General features: G+C 34.7%; 2 protein-coding genes and 1 long non-coding RNA gene across 4 annotated transcripts; 2 read left to right on the top strand and 1 right to left on the bottom strand.

The window, feature by feature from the left end:
- The first annotated feature begins 1,353 nt into the window (after positions 1-1,353).
- LOC123869836 lies at positions 1,354-8,110 on the top strand. The gene is made up of 2 exons (XR_006796965.1): positions 1,354-1,384; positions 6,856-8,110. It is a non-coding gene; the product is annotated as an uncharacterized LOC123869836 (long non-coding RNA).
- On the top strand, positions 1,517-8,110 carry LOC123869811. The gene is made up of 3 exons (XM_045912856.1): positions 1,517-1,863; positions 1,950-2,201; positions 2,495-8,110. Exons 2-3 carry the CDS (start codon positions 1,982-1,984, stop codon positions 3,817-3,819), a joined length of 1,545 nt encoding a protein of 514 aa, XP_045768812.1. The 5' UTR covers positions 1,517-1,863; positions 1,950-1,981; the 3' UTR covers positions 3,820-8,110.
- Positions 8,111-8,233: 123 nt separating this feature from the next.
- Positions 8,234-19,260, bottom strand: LOC123869820. Of its 2 annotated transcripts, XM_045912877.1 has the most exons (7): positions 18,505-19,260; positions 13,635-13,859; positions 12,902-13,024; positions 12,309-12,441; positions 11,297-11,484; positions 10,144-10,206; positions 8,234-8,346 (listed from the first exon to the last, which is right to left on the bottom strand). In XM_045912877.1, the coding sequence occupies exons 1-7, from the start codon at positions 18,539-18,541 to the stop codon at positions 8,240-8,242; spliced, it is 876 nt and encodes a 291-aa protein (XP_045768833.1). In that variant the 5' UTR covers positions 18,542-19,260; the 3' UTR covers positions 8,234-8,239. The 2 variants fall into 2 exon arrangements, with proteins under 2 accessions (XP_045768833.1, XP_045768834.1); XM_045912878.1 differs by lacking the exon at positions 10,144-10,206.
- Between the last annotated feature and the right edge of the window lie 376 nt (positions 19,261-19,636).

Raw genomic sequence — 19,636 nt, 5'->3', positions numbered from 1 at the left:
TTCAACAATGCAAATAGGAAGGATAATTAGTGTGAAAGAGAGGCATTTCTTAATCCTTTTGTTTCCTAGAAAAGATGAACTACTTGCAAGACGGGCGTTCTGGGTAGTTCTTGCACGTGGTGATAGTGAAGAGTTTCTGTTCTTTTCACAAATTTTAAGTGTGACAAGCACAGTGATGTTTCTAGCATTCCAACGTACAAAAAACTAGCAGTTTAACTAGCAGCATCATAATCTTCAAAATTATTTTGAATTAAACTAATCTACTGAAATTTGCACCTTGACATTAAAAAACGATTATAATACCAGAATTACGAAACAAAGAGTAATGTATTATACCTCATTTGAATTGGCATTAAATCAGCAAGTTTTTCTAATACAGGGACATTTTTCCGTAGTACATTTTTTTTTCACAGTGCGCTTTTAAAGTGACACTTAATTTTTGGTAACGCTTTAAAAGTTTTGGAAAAAAATTAATTGCTCTTGTAATTTGGTAGCCAGAGCCTCAATAGAAGGTTTGTAGTGCTGATACATTATTTAGTAATGACACGACATCGTTTGTTTTATTGTTTTTTATCACATTTTTTTAAAATTAGTGTAATTGTAAGAGAATTCGGTATTTTGTTAAAAAACCGAAAAATATTCATAACTTTTAGGGCAATTTAAATATGGCCATGCTGTAGAATTATTTTTTGCTGGAAATGACCTCCTCTATCTCCCTATTGCGTTTGATCCACGACTTTTTGACCACCCTGTATATAAAATATAGATAATCTTTTAATATAAAACATGTGTGTCTTTATGATGTACAATTTTTAATTTAATACCTAAGTCTAATGTAATATATGTATGTTTTAACGAAAAAATAAAAAACATTACAACATTCACAGTTTTATTGTTTCTAAAAATTTGTAACGGAGGCTATTTCAAAAACTAAACTAGTTAGGAATATGAAATTTCGGTAATTATTTATGTACCAGGTGTACCATATCCTGTATTTAAACAACAAATACTTAAAACGACGATTTATAAAATTGTTTGTACTAAGCTGTGACAAAACGAACATTTTTTGGGTTTTCTTTTACGGTTTATTGCAATGTTCTAGCCATGGAGGTTAGGTTCTAGCTCTGAAAAGAAATGATATTTCATACACCCATTTTTTTTTTGGAGACCACGTTTTTTGATGTAACATCCTTTAGGTCAATTTTCTCGTATAAAATATAGCCTATGTCACCTGGATGTTTAAAACGAATTAATTGACACCTCATTCATCAAAATCAGCCCAGTAGTTTAGGCACTACGGTGGAACACAGAATTTGGGTACAAACATATATACATAGACTGCTTAAATCATAACCTTTTGGCTTTGCCGCAGTCGGGTAAAAATGTCCAGTGTTACACCAATGTTACCCGTTTCGACTGAACTGGGTTAAAATCGTAGAGATAGTATATTTCTTCTGTGGCGAATATGTGCCTAAGATTTTGACGTATTTTGTTTGGTTAATCTGTGGTTTTGAGTTTTGACATTGATTCCAAAAAACCTGCATCAATCATTATTACAATCGCAATTGCTGTGATTGACTTAATTTATGCTATTCTTGTTGCAACAATTCATAATAGCCAATAGTGCGCGACCATCAACCAATCTGAGGTGATTGCAATCGTGACATATTGTAGCTGTCATTCTATTCAACCGCAATCGAGCCGCTGGTAGTTTGTCAATCGTGTCAATCTGTGAATTTCTAATTTCCACATTTTTTGTTTACCTACAATAGTTTTGCTTTTATATTATTTTATTAAAGATACGAGGAATGATAATGTTGAAAAAGAAACGATGATAATATTGCAACGAGAATTACTAATAATGTGTGTATATTAACTTCTTTGGTATTTTTCCACACTGGTCAATTTAGATAATTTTGATTTTGAAGATACCTATTCATGGATTCTAGATTTCAGATCAATTTTATCGTAAACCTTCACAATGGGCTGTTTTCAAAGTAAAAAAGAAGCTTCTGACTTACATCCCAATGTTTTTCGTGTTGTTAACATCGACGAAAATGGTGCAGATTTGTGTACAGGACAACTAGAAATAACAGAATCAGATATAATTTTGTACAGAGAAGGTAGAGAGTCGACTGTGTGGCCTCTTCATTCCTTGCGGCGATACGGATTTGAAGCAGAGATATTTAGTTTTGAGTCAGGTAAAATTACAGTTTACTACTTTTTCATTAACTTTTAATGTTTAATCTATTCAAACAAAATTGGTAATACTTTATATTATGTCTAAGAAAGAAATAGATAATATTGTGCATACATATTTAAAGACTAGAACACTTGGTTGTAATCTCTTCTATTCTCATATGGTTTTATCTTCTCTCTGTCTCACCCCTAATTTAATTCAGTGACTCACGATTTCTAGGGAAGAAAAATAGAACTTTTAATAGCCCCTACTACTTTGTTAGTTTATGATATAGAAAATTTCCTTTCCTTATAGGAAGAAGGTGTGAAACAGGAGAAGGAATTTATGCATTTAGATGTCGAAGAGCAACAACATTGTTTCAAGCACTTCAACAACAAATACAATTAAGAAATGTTGTGCATGATTCTGTGCCATACCCAGTATCCAGGCTCACTCCCTCTCCACAAGGCCGACAAACATTGCAGGCCAGTGTTGTCCATCGCTCCTCCATAGACAACGGCCAACCAGATAACATCGGTCAAAACTTTAACAACAATCTCCCAAACGTTGCTGGAAACACAGGAGTCCCGCCAACATTGCCAACCCTGACTCATTCACCTCGTTCGCCTTCCAGTGCAGACATTTTAGAAGTTATGCCTTTATATCCACGGCCACAAGCCAGCAGTAACCACGTGACTAATGTTTACCAAGTCAGAGATTTTAAACGTGAACACAACAATAATCAAGCAGAAACAGCCGCTGATAACAGACATGTGTATTCCAATGATTTTAATAGAGATCTAGCTATGCTTAGAAACACACTAAGACAGGAAACTGTATTAAATACTATAAGAGACATTGAGGATGAAACACATTTTCTTGAAAATAGATATGTAGAGAATGCACAGACTAATTCAGCTAATAGTCTTCTGTCTCCTACAATGAGTAATTCTAGTGAGCACTATGCACAGTTGAGTATAGAGCACCAGGAGCCTTCTAGGTTATATGTCAATATAGCACCCAATGAGAACATATTTGATGGAAATAGAAATGATGCTATACCAAGTACACCTCTTACACCCAAACAAGTTGAGTACTGCAACCTGACAGTTGGAACAAAAACTGAATTAAATACTTACGCCAATTTGATGCTCGGTGATATAACAGATAGTGTTCAGAATAGTAAACAAATTTTTAACAGCTCTGAGCACAATCAGAAGTTTTCAGAATCAGATACTTTCGCATCTATGTCTCCAGTTGAAGACATTAACTATGCGATTCTCGACATAGACTCAAATAAGGACAGTATGAAAACTGTAAGAGATGTGGCATCACCAGAAAGTCAATCATACAATAGCTCAAAAAATGAAAGTACTGCATCACATTCATCACAGCCTCGTGGTAGAGTGGTGTCCCAGAGCAGCATAGACAAATCCACAGCTGTCAATTCCTCCAATCCTGCACCAAGTGCTAGTATTGGTTACACAACTATTGATTTTGATAAAACTGTCGCATTAACCTCAGTGGCTGCAGGAGCAGAGGTCAGTAATATGGATGGTTCCCGAAAGAACAGGCACAATTCCTGTGGTGTTATATGTGGGAGTCCCAGCACTGGGGAAAAAGGTAGAAGTAATAATTGAGATCTCTGACATTTTTTTATTAAAGAAGATAAGTTACAGCTAATTAAAAGAATATTTACAACTAATTAGAAAAAAAGTAACTATAGCTAATTACAAGTTTCCACAAATAAAAGTTTCATAACAAGAAAAAAGCTTGGAGGGGGAAAATATCTTGAAGTTTAAAATGATCAAAAGTTAAGCTATATAAGGACATTTTATAACTTTTGTATTGCAATTGTATTTAAAAAAAAAAATTATATAAAAAATAATTTTAAAATATACCAAATCAATGAACAGATGTTCAAAGCCAAAGTAAAATGTTCATCAAACCAAAGTTATTAAAAAGTTAGTACTGTACAACAATAAGTAGTGCATTAATGTAGATGAAAGTAATTAATTGTTACTATCAAACTGATTTTGTTGGTTTATCGTAGCCAACAAAATTAAAAATACTATAAATCTGTTTGTAAATAGATGCATGTAGAACAGATGCTAAACTTGTGTGTTTTATGGGATAGACGCATTTAATGCCTGCATAAACCACACCTTCAGTTTTTGTAATAAGTGATAAGTCCCACAAAATATCTATACTTATAATATTATGTTTTATATTTAAAAAATATACCTAATAGACAACAACGAAATTATATATTAATTGATCTATATTTAATTATTATTCCATCCAAAGGTATGTATAGTACATGAGTAAAAAAAATCCAAATATTAAAATAATTGTTGTTGGCAGTTGCTTTCTAGGTGCTTATTATTGTTATATGATAGCCTAAGTATATAAAAATGTTTATGTACATTTAAATATGGTGTATACTAAAAATGTAATAATATATGTATGTTTATCGTTTTATGAATAGAGAAGAAATCATATTAGATACAAGTTGAAAGTATATATTATGTTTTTAAGATCCAATACCTCCATGACATAGTAATATTATGTAATATAAACTTTAAAGAAAAGCCATTATTTAAAAATAGTGAAATCGGAAACGGAAAATTGGTCATATTGAATTAGAACTGTTGTTTTTAAGTGCATGCTTGAACATATTTAATACTTTACCTTAATCACATTTCTTGGTCTTGGTCTTTATTCTGTTGTACATAATCTCTTAACTGACAGCTCTAAATGTTCTATCCTGTTCTGGAAGGTACATTGTAAAAAAGATAGCACTATGTTTTTTTTAGAGATTGTGTACCTATGTACAGTAGAAGTAGTATCAGGCAGCTATTCTTTATTATTAATAATCATAAATTATTTTGATATTATTTCTTTTTTAAACATATTACATTTATTTAATAAAACTGAGTAATGCCTGACGATTCATTCTTTTTTACATTGATTATATTATTGATTTAGATATATACATACAATTTGGCTAATTCTGTTGTACATTATTTAATTAAGTAATAATTTTATTTTATTGATGTGACGAGTTAAATTAATGTTAAATGTGGTTAGGATAGTTTAATATTATGTAAGTAGGTAGGTACTCGTATCTTTCTGAAGCAGTCTTATGTAAGCCTGCGGCGGCGTCCTGTGTGACGGCGCGCCGCGTGTGGCGATTGCGGAGCGGGATTGCGCTCGCACTCCGGACAGGTTCAAACTTCAAACGTGTCGAACATTTGTTTCAGGTGCATAAGACGGGTCACCAATGTAGGCTTATGGCATTCTAATTCCGACAATGGCAGTATAATCTTCACTTGAAAGTGTTCTGTTTAAGAAGTTAGTCAAAATAATGAGTTTGATATGAGTTACTCACAAATTAGTCGATACTATAACTACCCTTTCAAGTAAAGATTTTTATATAAACCTGTGAGGATGATACTGCCATTGGCGTTACTAAAGCGCCATAAACCTACTTTGTCGTTTTAGTTTACAAATTGCGAAAAACGGGCAGACCCGTCTCATGCACCTTAATGCACCGTTCATTCCGCCTCCGGGGTGCGCCGTCACTACAGAACACAGACAAAGGTTGAAATCTATAGAGCACACTTTGACTTTGCTTAGACTTAAGTTTCAGTTAAAACGAGACAGATTTATGCCAGCTGTATAGCGCTGTTTCGTTTTAACACTGTCTTAACTCTGAGCAAAGTCAAAGTGCCCTCTATAGGTCTCAGCTTCAGGCCTGTACCATTGAAGTATGAAAATTATATTTCGATGTTTAATGAAGTTCCTAATTTGGCCCTATTTGCCATAATAGGGAGTCATCTAAAAATATCTGCCAGTTGCTATGGTTCACATGTATACACGTGTATTCATATTATTGTTTATATTATAATATAATTGAGTACCCTAGCTAATAAATAGACTACCCATTAGTTTAAATAATTTCGATACAGACTGGCTTTTTTTGGTTTAATTATATTAGTACAAACCTAGCTGTAGAGTCAAAGCTAGAATTAAGGTTTAGGTATGGCCTTATTCTATTTGAATTGGGTTTAAAACAAAGATATTATTGAAGTAGGTTATAAAAAAATATGAAACAAATTCTTAGCGCAGATCGGAAAACGACGGTTTACCTCCAAAGTTCAAAACCAATTACATATTTTTTATCTGTATCTTTGATTGCTCTCACTGTAAGTAAATGGATTTTACTAAGTTCTTGTTATCGACGAAGAAGTATACTGGGAAAGCTGATATTGTTTAGCATTAAGTACATACTTGCTTTCATATTTATTAATAAGATTTGTTTATATACTTACCAAATACTCTAAAATAATAATATTTTTAACCGACTTCAAAAAAGGAGGAGGTTCTCAAATCGACTTTATGGTTTTTTTATTTGTTACGTGATTACTTCGCCAAATATGAACAGATTTTGATTAGTAGGTGGTTAGCTCCAGAAGTGGTCCCATTTTAGTTTGGTGAAGATCTGAAGTATATCTTCGAAAGTGGAGAACAGAACTTCTCAATGGATAAGGGTATATTGCTCGCGATCAGTGTAATAGCTTAGTAAACAGTACATTTTTAACCAGGCATAGCATATTTTAATACAGTGGGGCCACTAAAATTGTAAAAAAACAATAACCACAAACACTAAAAAGTAAAAAATTATTTCATTTATTACCGATTATAATATGTGTACAAGAGGCAGGTAATGCAGTTGTATAGTAACTTTTTTGGAGTCGGTTTGGACCGAAAAAACAGCGGCTATGTGTTTCAGAGGCATGGTGTTGAGAAACCTTCAATTGCCAAAGATAATATAGGATTAAATATCTAGCTAATAGTTCTTTAAATAATAAAGCGTTTTGTATATTGAAATTTGAAACACCTAAGACGTTGCCAGTCTCCTTTAGGATTATATTTTATGCTATTGCCAATATATTTTGTAAAATTGTATGCGGAAATATTCATTATAATACTGTGTGAGTAAGCAGGGCTGAGTGAGATCTAGAGAGCGTAGGTACTTTAACGTTGCAATGCTTTTGCAGTTAAAACTTTTAACTGAAACTTAAGTATTCTGGCGCACTCCTCAGCGCTTTACAGTAAAAACGTACTATGACTCTCATTGAATATTTAGTTACAAGAAAGAATTCCGTTTCTAGAACATGTCTACAAAATTTCATCGAGTTTCATTGGTTAATATTAAAATGAGTATGGAAAGTGCTGGGGAGCGCCCTAAGGCTACTTCTTATAAGTCAGTAAAATCAAAGTACGCTCTATATAAGCTGCTAGGCGAAGAGGTAGAGGTAAAAAGTGTATTAAAAGATGCCATATTTTAATTGAAAAATTGTAAAGCATGTCTGGTATTTCAACCAAATGAGTATATTATAATTAAGTATTTTTTGTACTTTAATTTACAAAGACATTAGTTGTAGGTACCTATTTGATAATAATATTATTATTTCCATTAAAGCGAAGCGAGGGTCGTAAAATTCAGTACCTACCTACTGATAATGCGAATGACTTCATAAAAATGGCCGAACGTAATTTTTTGCAGGCTGCTGCGTGCGGGCAATTCTTTTTGCCAGGTTTTTGTTTACATTTTTACAACTTGGATGCCCGTTTCATAGTAATTTTGACAGCTTCATAGACCTATGTTTGAAATTGCCTTTCTATAGCTTTATATATAGGTATACTAATTTAGTTGAATGTTATTTATCTATATTGTTTGCAAAGTTAAGCAACAAAATATATTATTTTATTAAGTTTTATTGTCTTCCAAAAGTAGATTGTTTCTTTGTGTCTGCGAGAATAACTAGATTTATGTCTGACTACAAAAGTGCTTGCTATAAAGGTTCATGATGATTACATTACCTATTATTAAATTTACACAAGGTAAGGTAATACCTAGCCACTTTTGAATTGTTTTATTTATCTCTCTTTTATATAGGTAGTTACCTATGTATTTATTTTCTTAGCCATTTTGAATAACAAAATATTGTATTAATGCAAAATATTTAAATAATAAAATACCCAAGAAAACATTTAAAAGTTTAATAATATAAATTTAATTACAGTGTTTAAAAAAGCGAAATCATTAATGAAAATTACAGAGATGACTAGAAGGAAACTCGACTCGGTCCCGATGACTCCTGAAACACAAAAAATATGATTATAGCAAACTGCATCTCGATCGGACATTTAAGGTATAATTACTAATTTACATATTACGATTACTCGTATGTACCTAAGTATAAATTACCTACTAGCTACTAGGCTAATATTCGTGATGCATTACACAACAGCGAATAACGCGCCATCTATATTTTTAGTTCAATCTTTATGCAAGTGCAAACTAGGGCCTAGGAACAGACGGACATTTTTTTTCTTCTCGTCTGGCTTTACATAGATTATTAGCCTACGTCAGGTTTGTAGTTATTTACAAGTTAGGGAAAGATATGTACGCAGTTTCCCGCCCTTCCAGACAGACATTATAATACCTATATTGTCGAGATGGCAATTTTCTAGTGAGGTGACACCATATACCTACCGGGAGCTTAACCGATATCGATAAATTTTTTGGTAAGTACACAATAAAATGAGAGAAATATTACCACCTTTTATTAGTGTGATAAGTGACTTTAATTGTTAATGTGATACTACTGATTATGAATCGGATTTTATTTTGGACATACGACTTCTTTTCGATATGCACGTGTAAAACAGAGCCTATCCAGTGTATTTATAACAACTATTTTCGCATTCGATGTCACAATATTCTACTACTTTTCAGGCTAGTTCATGTGCTTGAGAATGGATTATTGGTTATTTCATTTCTACGTGTGACGAAGTCATATTTTTCAACATCTACACGAAACAACAAGCAACGACACAATCGATAAACGCGGTCGATACGGACTCGTGCATCACAAATTATGAAAGCGCGGGTGTGTACTGTGTCCGGCGTCCCGCCATGCACGACTCACTTCATACCCCGATTCGGCTTGTCGATGTAGCGAACAATACATAAGATTATTTGTGCCGTACCAAATTGGTAAAAAATAACTGTTATGGTACGACTGTCCGTCTGTCACGCCAGCTTATTTCAGTTACTAAAATAATTTATCTTGAAAAGAGTAGTTTTAAATGCTTATTTTAAACTTGGGTACCTACTCTACTATTGTGAGTTTTATTAGTGTAGTTAAAATTATTAAAATACATTAATTAGTGAATGTTAACAGCTAAAATTAGTGTTACCCATGTAGAAAAAGATACTAAAGTATATATTTTACGTGTATTATGAGTAATTAAGAATATTCAATCAACATTATTTCACCAATGGAATGGAAATGATTTTCGGTAATTCCGTTTCCTTAGAACGAATTTTTTCAATTATTTAATTCTAAATTGATATAAGACGGCGACTTCCATATAATTTACAGATTCTAACGGTCGCCGTCGATTGAGTTCACTATGACCTGCGTAAACCGCAAGTTGGACTACCTACGTACAATCCGACAAGGCTCTCTCGGCACTTGAGTGAAGGCGCAGTTGTCGCTTTATGCCGATACAGCGAATGCTCAACAAGTGCATTTCTCAAGATGTAAATCGGAACTAAAGCCGGTTCCGATTTTGGCCACGCGCCAAAAGAGCCTTGTCGGACTGTACTGGTTTTAGGTGCACTATAATATTTTACTGCAATCGACCACGACCGGTCACGTCAGCTGACCGCTACTACTGGCGTCATTCAACTACTGAAGTCAAATGCATCTTTATTGTTGAAAAATAGGTTGCATGCTCTTACAGGGTGTCTCGTATGCGATCACTAAGTATATAGTAGTAAGTCATTGTAGATTCCAGTCAGGTAGATTGACATAGAGGATAAATAGATAGGCATATATAATACTTTAAAACGGATATTATGTGGCTACAAGGGGTCTCAGACTTACTATTGCCGGGGGTGGAGGCTTCGGTAGTGGTGGCGTCTTCGAAGACCTCCGTCGTGGTCAGCTCTGCGTCGACAACCGCACGTTAGTACAGACAACACGAGCGAAAGTATACCAAATAGCTGTTGCAATAAGAGCGCGAACAGTGACTACTATAGTGCTCATTCATTTGGTCAACGTGCTTTTGAACGAGTCTTGTTTATGGTTTATTTTGTACTAGCGACCCGCCCCAGCTTCGGACGGGTGTAATTTAAAATTGTAATTTTATCGTAAAATAACATAGTTTAAGTCCACGGCTTACAGATTTTAGAAATTTAGTATTTTTAGTAGTCAGTCAAAGTTTTATCAGTAGCTACTGCAGGAATAATAGAATTCTATTTACAACAGTTGCTTCTGCCCGCGACTTCATCCACGTGAACTAAAGAAAATTATACATATATACTTAGCTAACTCTTCCGCGCATCTACCGCCTATCCATTACAAACACATTTTTTTTGAGATGTAACCACAAATTCATGGTTTTCTGATTTTTTTCTTTTACTTGTGCTATACGACCTACTTACCTAGCTGCCAATTTTCATGATTCTAGGTCAACGGGAAGAGTCTCTTTATAAGTTTTCTTGACAGACACGACAGACGGACAGATAGACAGACAGAGAGACAACGAAGTGATCCTATAAGGGTTCCTTTTTACTTTTGAGGTACGGAATCCTAAAAATTGCCGTTTTCCATCAAAGTACCAAAAACAAGACTCAGCTCGAATAGAGGGCAGTGGCACATTACAGCTTGCTAGCGTGTTACTAATTATTTATTATTATCAACAAAATGCTGTTATTTTTAGCATAAGCAACAATCCTAAAATTAAAATTCTACTTAGAATAATTGGAAGAAATTTAAAAGTATCAAAAGAAAAATCCTGACTGGTGTGGCATTACCAAAAACTATTAAACAAAATAAAAAAGAAGAAAATCCTGACTCACTGACTGATTAAATAACGCCCCAGCCCAAACCTTTGGATCTAGAAAGCTAAAATTTTGCACAGAACTCCTTTGATTGGCATGAAAATTGAAAATATTAGCACCACATTTACCGCACCTTAGATTACATTTAAAAAACCGACTATGTTTTCTACATTCATGACAAGAAACGAACATACCTGTGGAAACCGCATCGAAAGTCTTTGATATTTTGTACTGCTCGTGCGTGATATTGGCGTTTCGGAAGTAGAGTTCGCAGGCAATGTTCGCGCCGAGCGCCTGCTCTCTGCTTAGCTCCACTGTCGTGGTCACATCGAATGTGCTGTTTCCTTCACGTATTATTGTATCATTACTGATTAACTCCTCGCTGTAATGTTGTAGAAAATATTTATGAGTAGGTACAGTTGGAGTTAGTTAAAAATAACTGACCTTGAACCATCGTATTGAGTCATATATCGATGTATTTGTGGCATAACGTGCCAACACGCTCAGCAGCGCTTTACCACTACGCCAGGGAGGCCGTCAAATCTTTCAATCAAATCCGATCTAATGTAAGTCCAAAGAAGTTTAAAACTCATAAAGCAGCTACCCTTGTAACGTCGCATTGAAACAAGATCCAACCATAAACTATAACCATAAAGAGCATAAACACAAACACCGTCAATGAAAATGCCAATGGTATTGAATAGGCATGTTGACAATTAGTTAAATCCGCAACTTTCGATGTCAATTGGAAATGGTGATTTAACCAATAAAGCGCACTAAACGGGTCTAACCGCGAAATACAAATTTAATTTGGTTTTTCGCAATTTGCAAATTAATACCACAAAGTAGGCTTATGGCACTTTAATTGCGCCAATATGGCAGTATCATCTTCACAGGTTTAATTAAAAATCTTTACTTGAAAGGGTCCAGTTTAACAGCTAAGCAGCAGTTTTAAATTAGCTATAATATCGACTAATTTGTGAGTAACTCACGTCAAACTCATTATTTTGACTAATTTCTTAAACTGAACACTTTCAAGCAAAGATTTTTATGTAATCCTGTGAAGATGATACTGCCATTGTCGGAATCAGAATGCCATAAGCCTACTTTGTCGTATTAGTTTATAAATTGCGAAAAATTAAATTAAATTTGAATTTCGCGGGCAGACCCGTCTCTTGCACCATAAGGAAACAAAAATCTACGTACTCGTTCACAGTAATGACGAGATCTGGAGGTGGCGCCACATCTGTCGCCACACAGGTCACCAGTATATCCTTTTCATCGTCTTCGTCAGGACCGTCTTCCACCTCTGTGATGTTCAGCACCATTTCGCCCTTTGCTGGAATTAAACACTGTCATTTTACTATTTATTACGTACATGTGTACACTTGTACGCCTTTTTGTACCTACATTTTTTCTTTTTGTCCTGTCATTTGTTTTGTGGTGCAATAAAGTATATACACCTACTTACATTTAAAACTTAACATCAGTCAGCTGCGTGTCAAACTCACACACGAAAGGTTCCGTAGCATCGTACAAGGGATAACACGTTTTAATTGTTTTAATTTACATGTGGCCATTTTTTTTATTATTTGTTGTTATACATATATCTATGGCGGCAATATAAATACACATTCTGTGGAAATTCAACTCTCTACCTATTACGGTTCATGAGATACAGCCTGCTGACTGACAGACAGACGGACGGACAGCGGAGGCTTAATGGGTTCCGTTGGCACCCTTCAGGTACAGATCCCTAAAAAGAATAGCGGGTTTTGACTTAATATTTTCATACTTACTGAAAACAATAAGAGTGTCATGTCGCCGTTTTTCGTCCTCTATGGTTGAAACTTCACACTCGTATGTGCCTGAACTTTCTGGAGTGACATTCTGTAGTAAGATATCATCATTCCCTTTTATTTCTGAAACATTTTTGTGTCATAATACGAAAATAAGCCCATTCTTATGTTAATTAAATTCCTACAGTACCTACTATAATAATATGGTGAAAGTATAGTGCAATTCAAAGAACAAGCACAAAAGTGTCTTCTAATAACTAGGTATACGTATGTAAACTAAGATAAGTCAATGGGCCGACTCTATAAGAACGTCTATAAGTTTAGACTTTAGGTTAATATATATAATATTGCTTATTAGCTTCACTCATAGGCTAGATTGTAATGTTAGTAAAGTACCTACTGCTGTCGGAACTTTACGATAAAATAAAAATAAGAACTATAATAATGGAGCAGCTAGCGAACAAAACGGTGTAATAGGGATCCACACTGCCAATTTATCCCAACACGTGGCGCATAAGCGAGCCAGCCTAACCAGCCATTAGAGATAGTATATTGTGATCTGTGGAACCGTCTGTACTGAGCCATCAAGCGCCATAATTTTAATTGCACTACGAGCTTCCAGGTATCAAACATTTTTAAATAATTCACCAAATAATTATATACATATACTATAACTATAACAGAGTTTTATGGAAACAGAGATCTTCGGTTTGACTACTCAGTCGGAACTCACCAATTTCTACTATTTTTGTTTTCTCGGGCGACTGACCCCCTATCCTTTGGTACAGTTGGATCGGATTATCATCGGATTCGTTAACTGGCGCGAACCACCATTTTACAGTCAATCCTTGCCCGGTTTCACTGGAATTCAACTCATATCCGCATTGCAAAAGAACGTCTCGTCCAGACTCTACAGCGTCAGGTACTGAAAATTCTGTTATGGATATTTGCTGACTGCCTGAAAAAACGTAAATTATCTATTTCATTTACAACATAATGATTTACTAGCTGATACCCGCGACCTCACCCCCGTGAATTTAGATTTTTAAAAATCCCGTTAGAACTCTTTGATTTTCCGGGATAAAAAGTAGCCTAGTGGGAGGTATAGGCACAACTAAAGGAAAAAATCCGAAAACCGTGAATTTGTAGTAACATGACAAACAAAAGTTTCATGAAGTTTTATTTATTTTTTGAAAAAAATATCCTTCCTCCGCCTTATCTTCGAAGTTTACCAATCGAAAAATCTGAAATAGAAGTTATAGTTTTTTACTATACAGAAAAAATATAACTATTCCTCTTATTATCATAGTTTTTTTGATATTAACAAAAAACTTCTACAAACAAAGTTAGTTTTGCGGTTCGTTAACAAAAGTGATTCAATACCGTTTTACTCCTTCTGTAGCACGGAACCCTCGGTGCGCGAGTGCGACTCGCACTTAAATCGCATTAAACTGGTTATGTCCATGTGATATATTAATATGATTATTCAAGTAACTACCTACTTTAAAAAATCCTATTCATCTATTTGATTTACAACGTTGTCCACCTACTAGGGCAATTACTATATCTTAGAATATACAAAACGTATAGAAACGTGTAGGCGGCTAAACCATGCTGTCAAATTCCAAACAGCTAATTTCGTGTTAAATTTTAGATATTAAAGTTTTTTGAACTGGTTTTTGGATTGTTGGACATTGAACTTGCAATGAGTGATGTTAAGATAAACATTTTGTAAATACATACCTATAGTTAAAAATGCTTCCCGGAAGCTGTAAACATTTTATCACCGCAATATCAAAATATCAATGGGAGCCTGTGCTAAAAGGGCGCTATTTATAAGTTTAATAGAAAATTAGGTCATATCCGATGAATAAGCGACTATCTCAGGCAACCTTGAGTTGGTCCGGGAATGTTAAAAATACCTCCGCGGTCCGAGCCGACCTCAAGCGTGGCTCGCGCGAGCCGTTTATTCGAATTATCCGATAAATAGACATCTAGTATTATTATCTAATCCAGTGTAAGAGCGCTTCATTCATTCACTATCGGCTCAATGACAACGTTCCTTCTGTACCTATCCTTACATATCAATACAATAAATGCGAAAGTGTGTCTGTCTGTCTGTCTGCTAGCTTCTCACGGCCCAACAGTTTAACAGATTTTGATGAAATTTGGTACAGAGTTAGTTTACATCCCGGGGACGGACATAGGCTTTTTATCCCGGAAAATCAAAGAGTTCAAAAGGGATTCGTAAAAAAACATTTACCTAACTGATTTATATAAAATTTGGTACAGAGATAGCTTGCGTCCCTGAAACTGGCATCGGAAACTTTTTATTCCGGAAGATCAAAGAAATCCCACGGGATTTTTGAAAACCCAAATCCACGCGGATTAAGTCGCGGGCATCATCTAGTTATTCATATAAAGAAGCACATAATTTCGTCTTCCTATACAATGCGCCCGCTTAAAACACCTGAAATAAGTTAATCTATATTTTATTCCATTTTGCTGTTTTTTTTAATGTGCGCAGTTTTAATTCTTTACAGTTCTTTTCTAGTATCTACATACCTATTTAGAATGCTTTCTTGGGATATTTTTTGTGTGATTATTATATGAGTCATGAGTAGCTGTACCTATACCTAGGCAGACATGAGATAAAATAATTATATCCCTTGATACCAATGACCGCTTCATTAACAGGGCTCTCTCCGTCACTCGTTTCATACCATTTTCATACAATCGTAGTTCCAATTTCATTTGAATACTAAGCAACCAAAGTCCATGAAATTTTGCAGACGTATTCTAGAAACTAATATCTGTGTCTGTGGTGTTTTAGATTTTCCTAAAAATATGTAGTTTTAAAATTACAGGGGCTCAAAGATTTGTATGAAAATTTTAAGACCGCGTAACTTTGAAACCGAATATTTTAACAGAAATCTGGAAAACCACAGACATAGATATTAGGTTCTAGAATATGTCTGCAAAATTTCATGGACTTTGGTTGCTTAATATTCAAATGAAATTGGAACTACGATTGTATGAAATGGTATGAAACGAGTGACGGAGGAGCCCTCTTAACGCTTAGTCAATGTACGAATTTCGAAGGATCGAAACAGGAATATGCTACAGACAAACACAAGAGAGGATTGCATATAAATTTTGTTCCGCAATACCAATCATGCGTCTATTTATAGCTGAACTTATAATTCGAAAATGATGTTAATCTTCCTTGAGATATTTGCTTAGGCATTTGCCGAAACCAATTCCTGATTCGTGTTTACCTAGGTACAGTCTACATCTGTGAATCTTAGTTTATATTGCTTTAAGTTGCCTTCAAACTAGGAAATATAATATCTTATATATAAATATCGCTCACCCTACTTTTAGGTAAATGTCACTGTTCACACTTAGATGTAATATTATATTATATTACATCTAAGTGTGAACAGTGACATTTAAAAGTAGGGTGAGCGATATTTATATTTATATTATATTTCCTTAGTTTGAAATATTTTGATTTGTAGTAAGTCAATCATCGTCATCGTTAAATATTTCGACCGTGATATCGTGTATTTGTCTCAAGACTGATTTGCCTATTTCAATCACAACCCATATTGTAAATGCTTGTGTTTGTTGGTTTACTAGTTTGTCCTTCAATCACTCCACAATGGAGCAACGGATCAGCGTGATTTTTTCACATGGAAAGTGACATGTGCTACTTTTTATCCTGGAAAATCTAAAGCTCCCCACGGGGTTACAAAAGTTTAAATCCATCCGGACGAAGTCAGCTAGTAGAGCTATTTTCTTCGTCAAGTTTGGTCTAGGTAGGTAATCTAGCAAAGAAAAGAGGAAACTTCCAAGATGTGCACCTTGGAACCTTTTTTCTTTATATTTTATTTTTATTTTATTTTATTCGACTAACCTACAACTTTTATACATAAAATATTTACAAAAATATAGCTAAAAAGATACATAGTATAAACGTTAATAAAAGGCTAGTACAAAAGATTTAGGTACAATGATATTTTTATATAATCGTAGTTCTACCTATCTTCCAGCAATCCTGAATTTACTATCTAGTAATTTATTACCTTGATTCAAAACTAGCGCACTGATAAAGTAGGTAGGTTAGTTTAATATTCATCAACATCTTGTAGCCGATCCACCACGGCTTTTTTCTCATTTATCTTAGCCCTTTGATTTCTATTTGTTTCTCAAACCCAGTTGTTGTTACCATCTCACACACATCATCGACACAAACAACGGCGGCGTCGCGTTTTCTTTATTTATTTGGAACAACTCCAAAATCATTAATTTGACGAAGGTACGTGGAAATTGCAACATAAAGGTTTGTCGGTCAAGTGTAGTTAATTTTCCACATTCCAATATCGAACCGAATACCTATGGGTATGATATAATGGCTCAAAAATTAATTATTTGAATGATACATCTACATATATTATTGAAATTCCAACTAACTATTTCGAAGGAAATAAATAGGTTAGATATAGTAAACGACAGGTCGAGATGGAAATCGGGGTATGAGCTGAAGGGGCTTTTTTTTTGTTATAGTTATTTTCACAACATGGGTATATAGAAATACCCATGTTGTGAAAATTTTAACTCCCAACCTATTACGGGTTCAAGAGATACAACCCGCTGACAGACAAACGGACGGACAGCGGAGGCCTACTGATAGGGACCCTATTAGTCCTCACTACCCCAAGGGTCCCGTTTGCACTCTTATGGGGTAACCTTTAAAACAAACTGACGTGCTTGATATTTGATGAACTTTGAGGCAATAGCTCCCTCGTTCTCAATAACGAATTAAAGCACAACACGTTGCAAATTAAAAAAAAAAAACTATGTTTTGTTAGGCAGTTCTTAGGTCATCTTAAAATAGGTACAAGTAATCAGCGAGAGCACGAAGCGATAACGGAAAATGACTGCGATTTTTACCAAATTATTTTTTGAATTACAACGCGTGATATGATGTGGCGTTTTCTTCGCCGATATATTATTTCGATTTCTTTTTACCTGCATATATTATATTAATTCAATAACGACGCTAATTACAACTGAAACCTAAGTAAATTAGTAAGCTGTACGAGTACCTACGTGAACAGTCTATCTGTCTGTCTGTAATCAGGCTGTATCTCATGAACCGCAATAGGTAGAGAGTTAAAACTTTCAGAGTGTGTTTCTATTGCCACTATAACAACAAACGTTAAAAATTTCAAAATGTAAATAAGTATAATTAAAAAGTATGACGTATCTTGTACGTTGGTATGGTTTATAGAAGGAACCCTTCGACCGACTCGTATTTGACCGGTTTTTAGGGTTCCGTACTCAAGGGTAAAAACGGAGCCCTATTAATGTCACTCTGCGGTCTGTCTGTCTGTCTGTCTGCCCGGATCATGTCTCAGGTCTCTAGCTCGTAGACGAAATGAGTTACAAACCTGAAATTTTGGTATTTGGTGTAAAACGTTGACCAGAACCCAAATATTGAATTAGGAATACAATTAAAAAATATTTTTGTTAAATCTATGGGGCATTCTATTTGGTTTGCTGATAGAATAAAATAAAAAGCAATGTTAATAAGTCACCTGTGGCGTAGAAGATGAGCAGAACAATGGCCCACATCGCTCAGAGCGGCGCGCGTGCGACTGTGGACTGCTGCCGCCCGCCCCGCCGCCGGCCGCCGCACAAATTGATTCTCAGTTACAAGATAATTTCGCTAGCTTACTTCAAACACCTTTTGCAACTCAAATTTTCCACAAATCTTAACGATAAGCACACACAAAATTATTAAAAAAACCACTTATCAGTGTTAATATAATACTGTGATATCATAAAGTTATAGCGTGGTCGAGCAGTGATTTAGTACCTAATTCGCGACCGCTTATATATTTCTTAATAGCGAAACGTTGTAGCGGCGTAGGGGACCGCTTCACTACTGTACAAGATTCTAATGTGGGGCAAACCTTGAGATGGAATCGACAAAAATAAAATAACATCCACACCACATGTCTAACAAAAGTCTGGATTTATTATAATTTGTTTTAAGATTATATTATGTACAATTCAGTTTCGATACACAGGTTATACGTAATCAGATGTAATACATTATAAATTAAATTAAATAATCATAACTATTTAATTAATAAAAAAATAAGTGCATTATATACACCATAAACGGCTGTAATAAATATATACCTAAAAGGGTGACTGACTTATTTATCAACGCACAGCTCAAATTACTGAACAGATCGGGAAGAAATTTGGCATGCTATTCAAAATTCAAAAAAAAAATCAAAATATTTTTATTCAATTAGACTTTTACAAGTTCTTTTGAATCGTCAAAAGCATCTACCACTGGTTCTGAATGCCTTTCCTATAAGATATAGATAACTATTATGACGTAGACATACGCTAAGAAAGGATTTTTGAAAATTAATAGATTCAACCTCTAAGAGCGGTTACGCACTCATCCGATCCGAATCCGTGAAAATACGGATATAAAAAACTCGGACCGAACTCGGATGATATTGCTTACGCACTAATCCGATCTCTGATCGAAATCCAGTCTATTTAGTGGACTTGTCTACCTAATATGTACGATTGGAATCCAAGGCACATCCGAGACATTTTCACGGATGTCGCGTAGAGAGAATTCGGATGACGGAAGTTGGACCTAGTGCTTAAGCTACCGTACAAATATTTTTCTGACTACTTTGG

The sequence above is a fragment of the Maniola jurtina genome, chromosome 11, assembly GCF_905333055.1.
Source record: "Maniola jurtina chromosome 11, ilManJurt1.1, whole genome shotgun sequence".
NCBI classification, from domain to species: Eukaryota; Metazoa; Arthropoda; class Insecta; order Lepidoptera; family Nymphalidae; genus Maniola; species Maniola jurtina.
The sequence above is the reverse complement of the archived record's forward strand: the minus strand, read 5'-3'. Positions and strand labels throughout refer to the sequence as shown.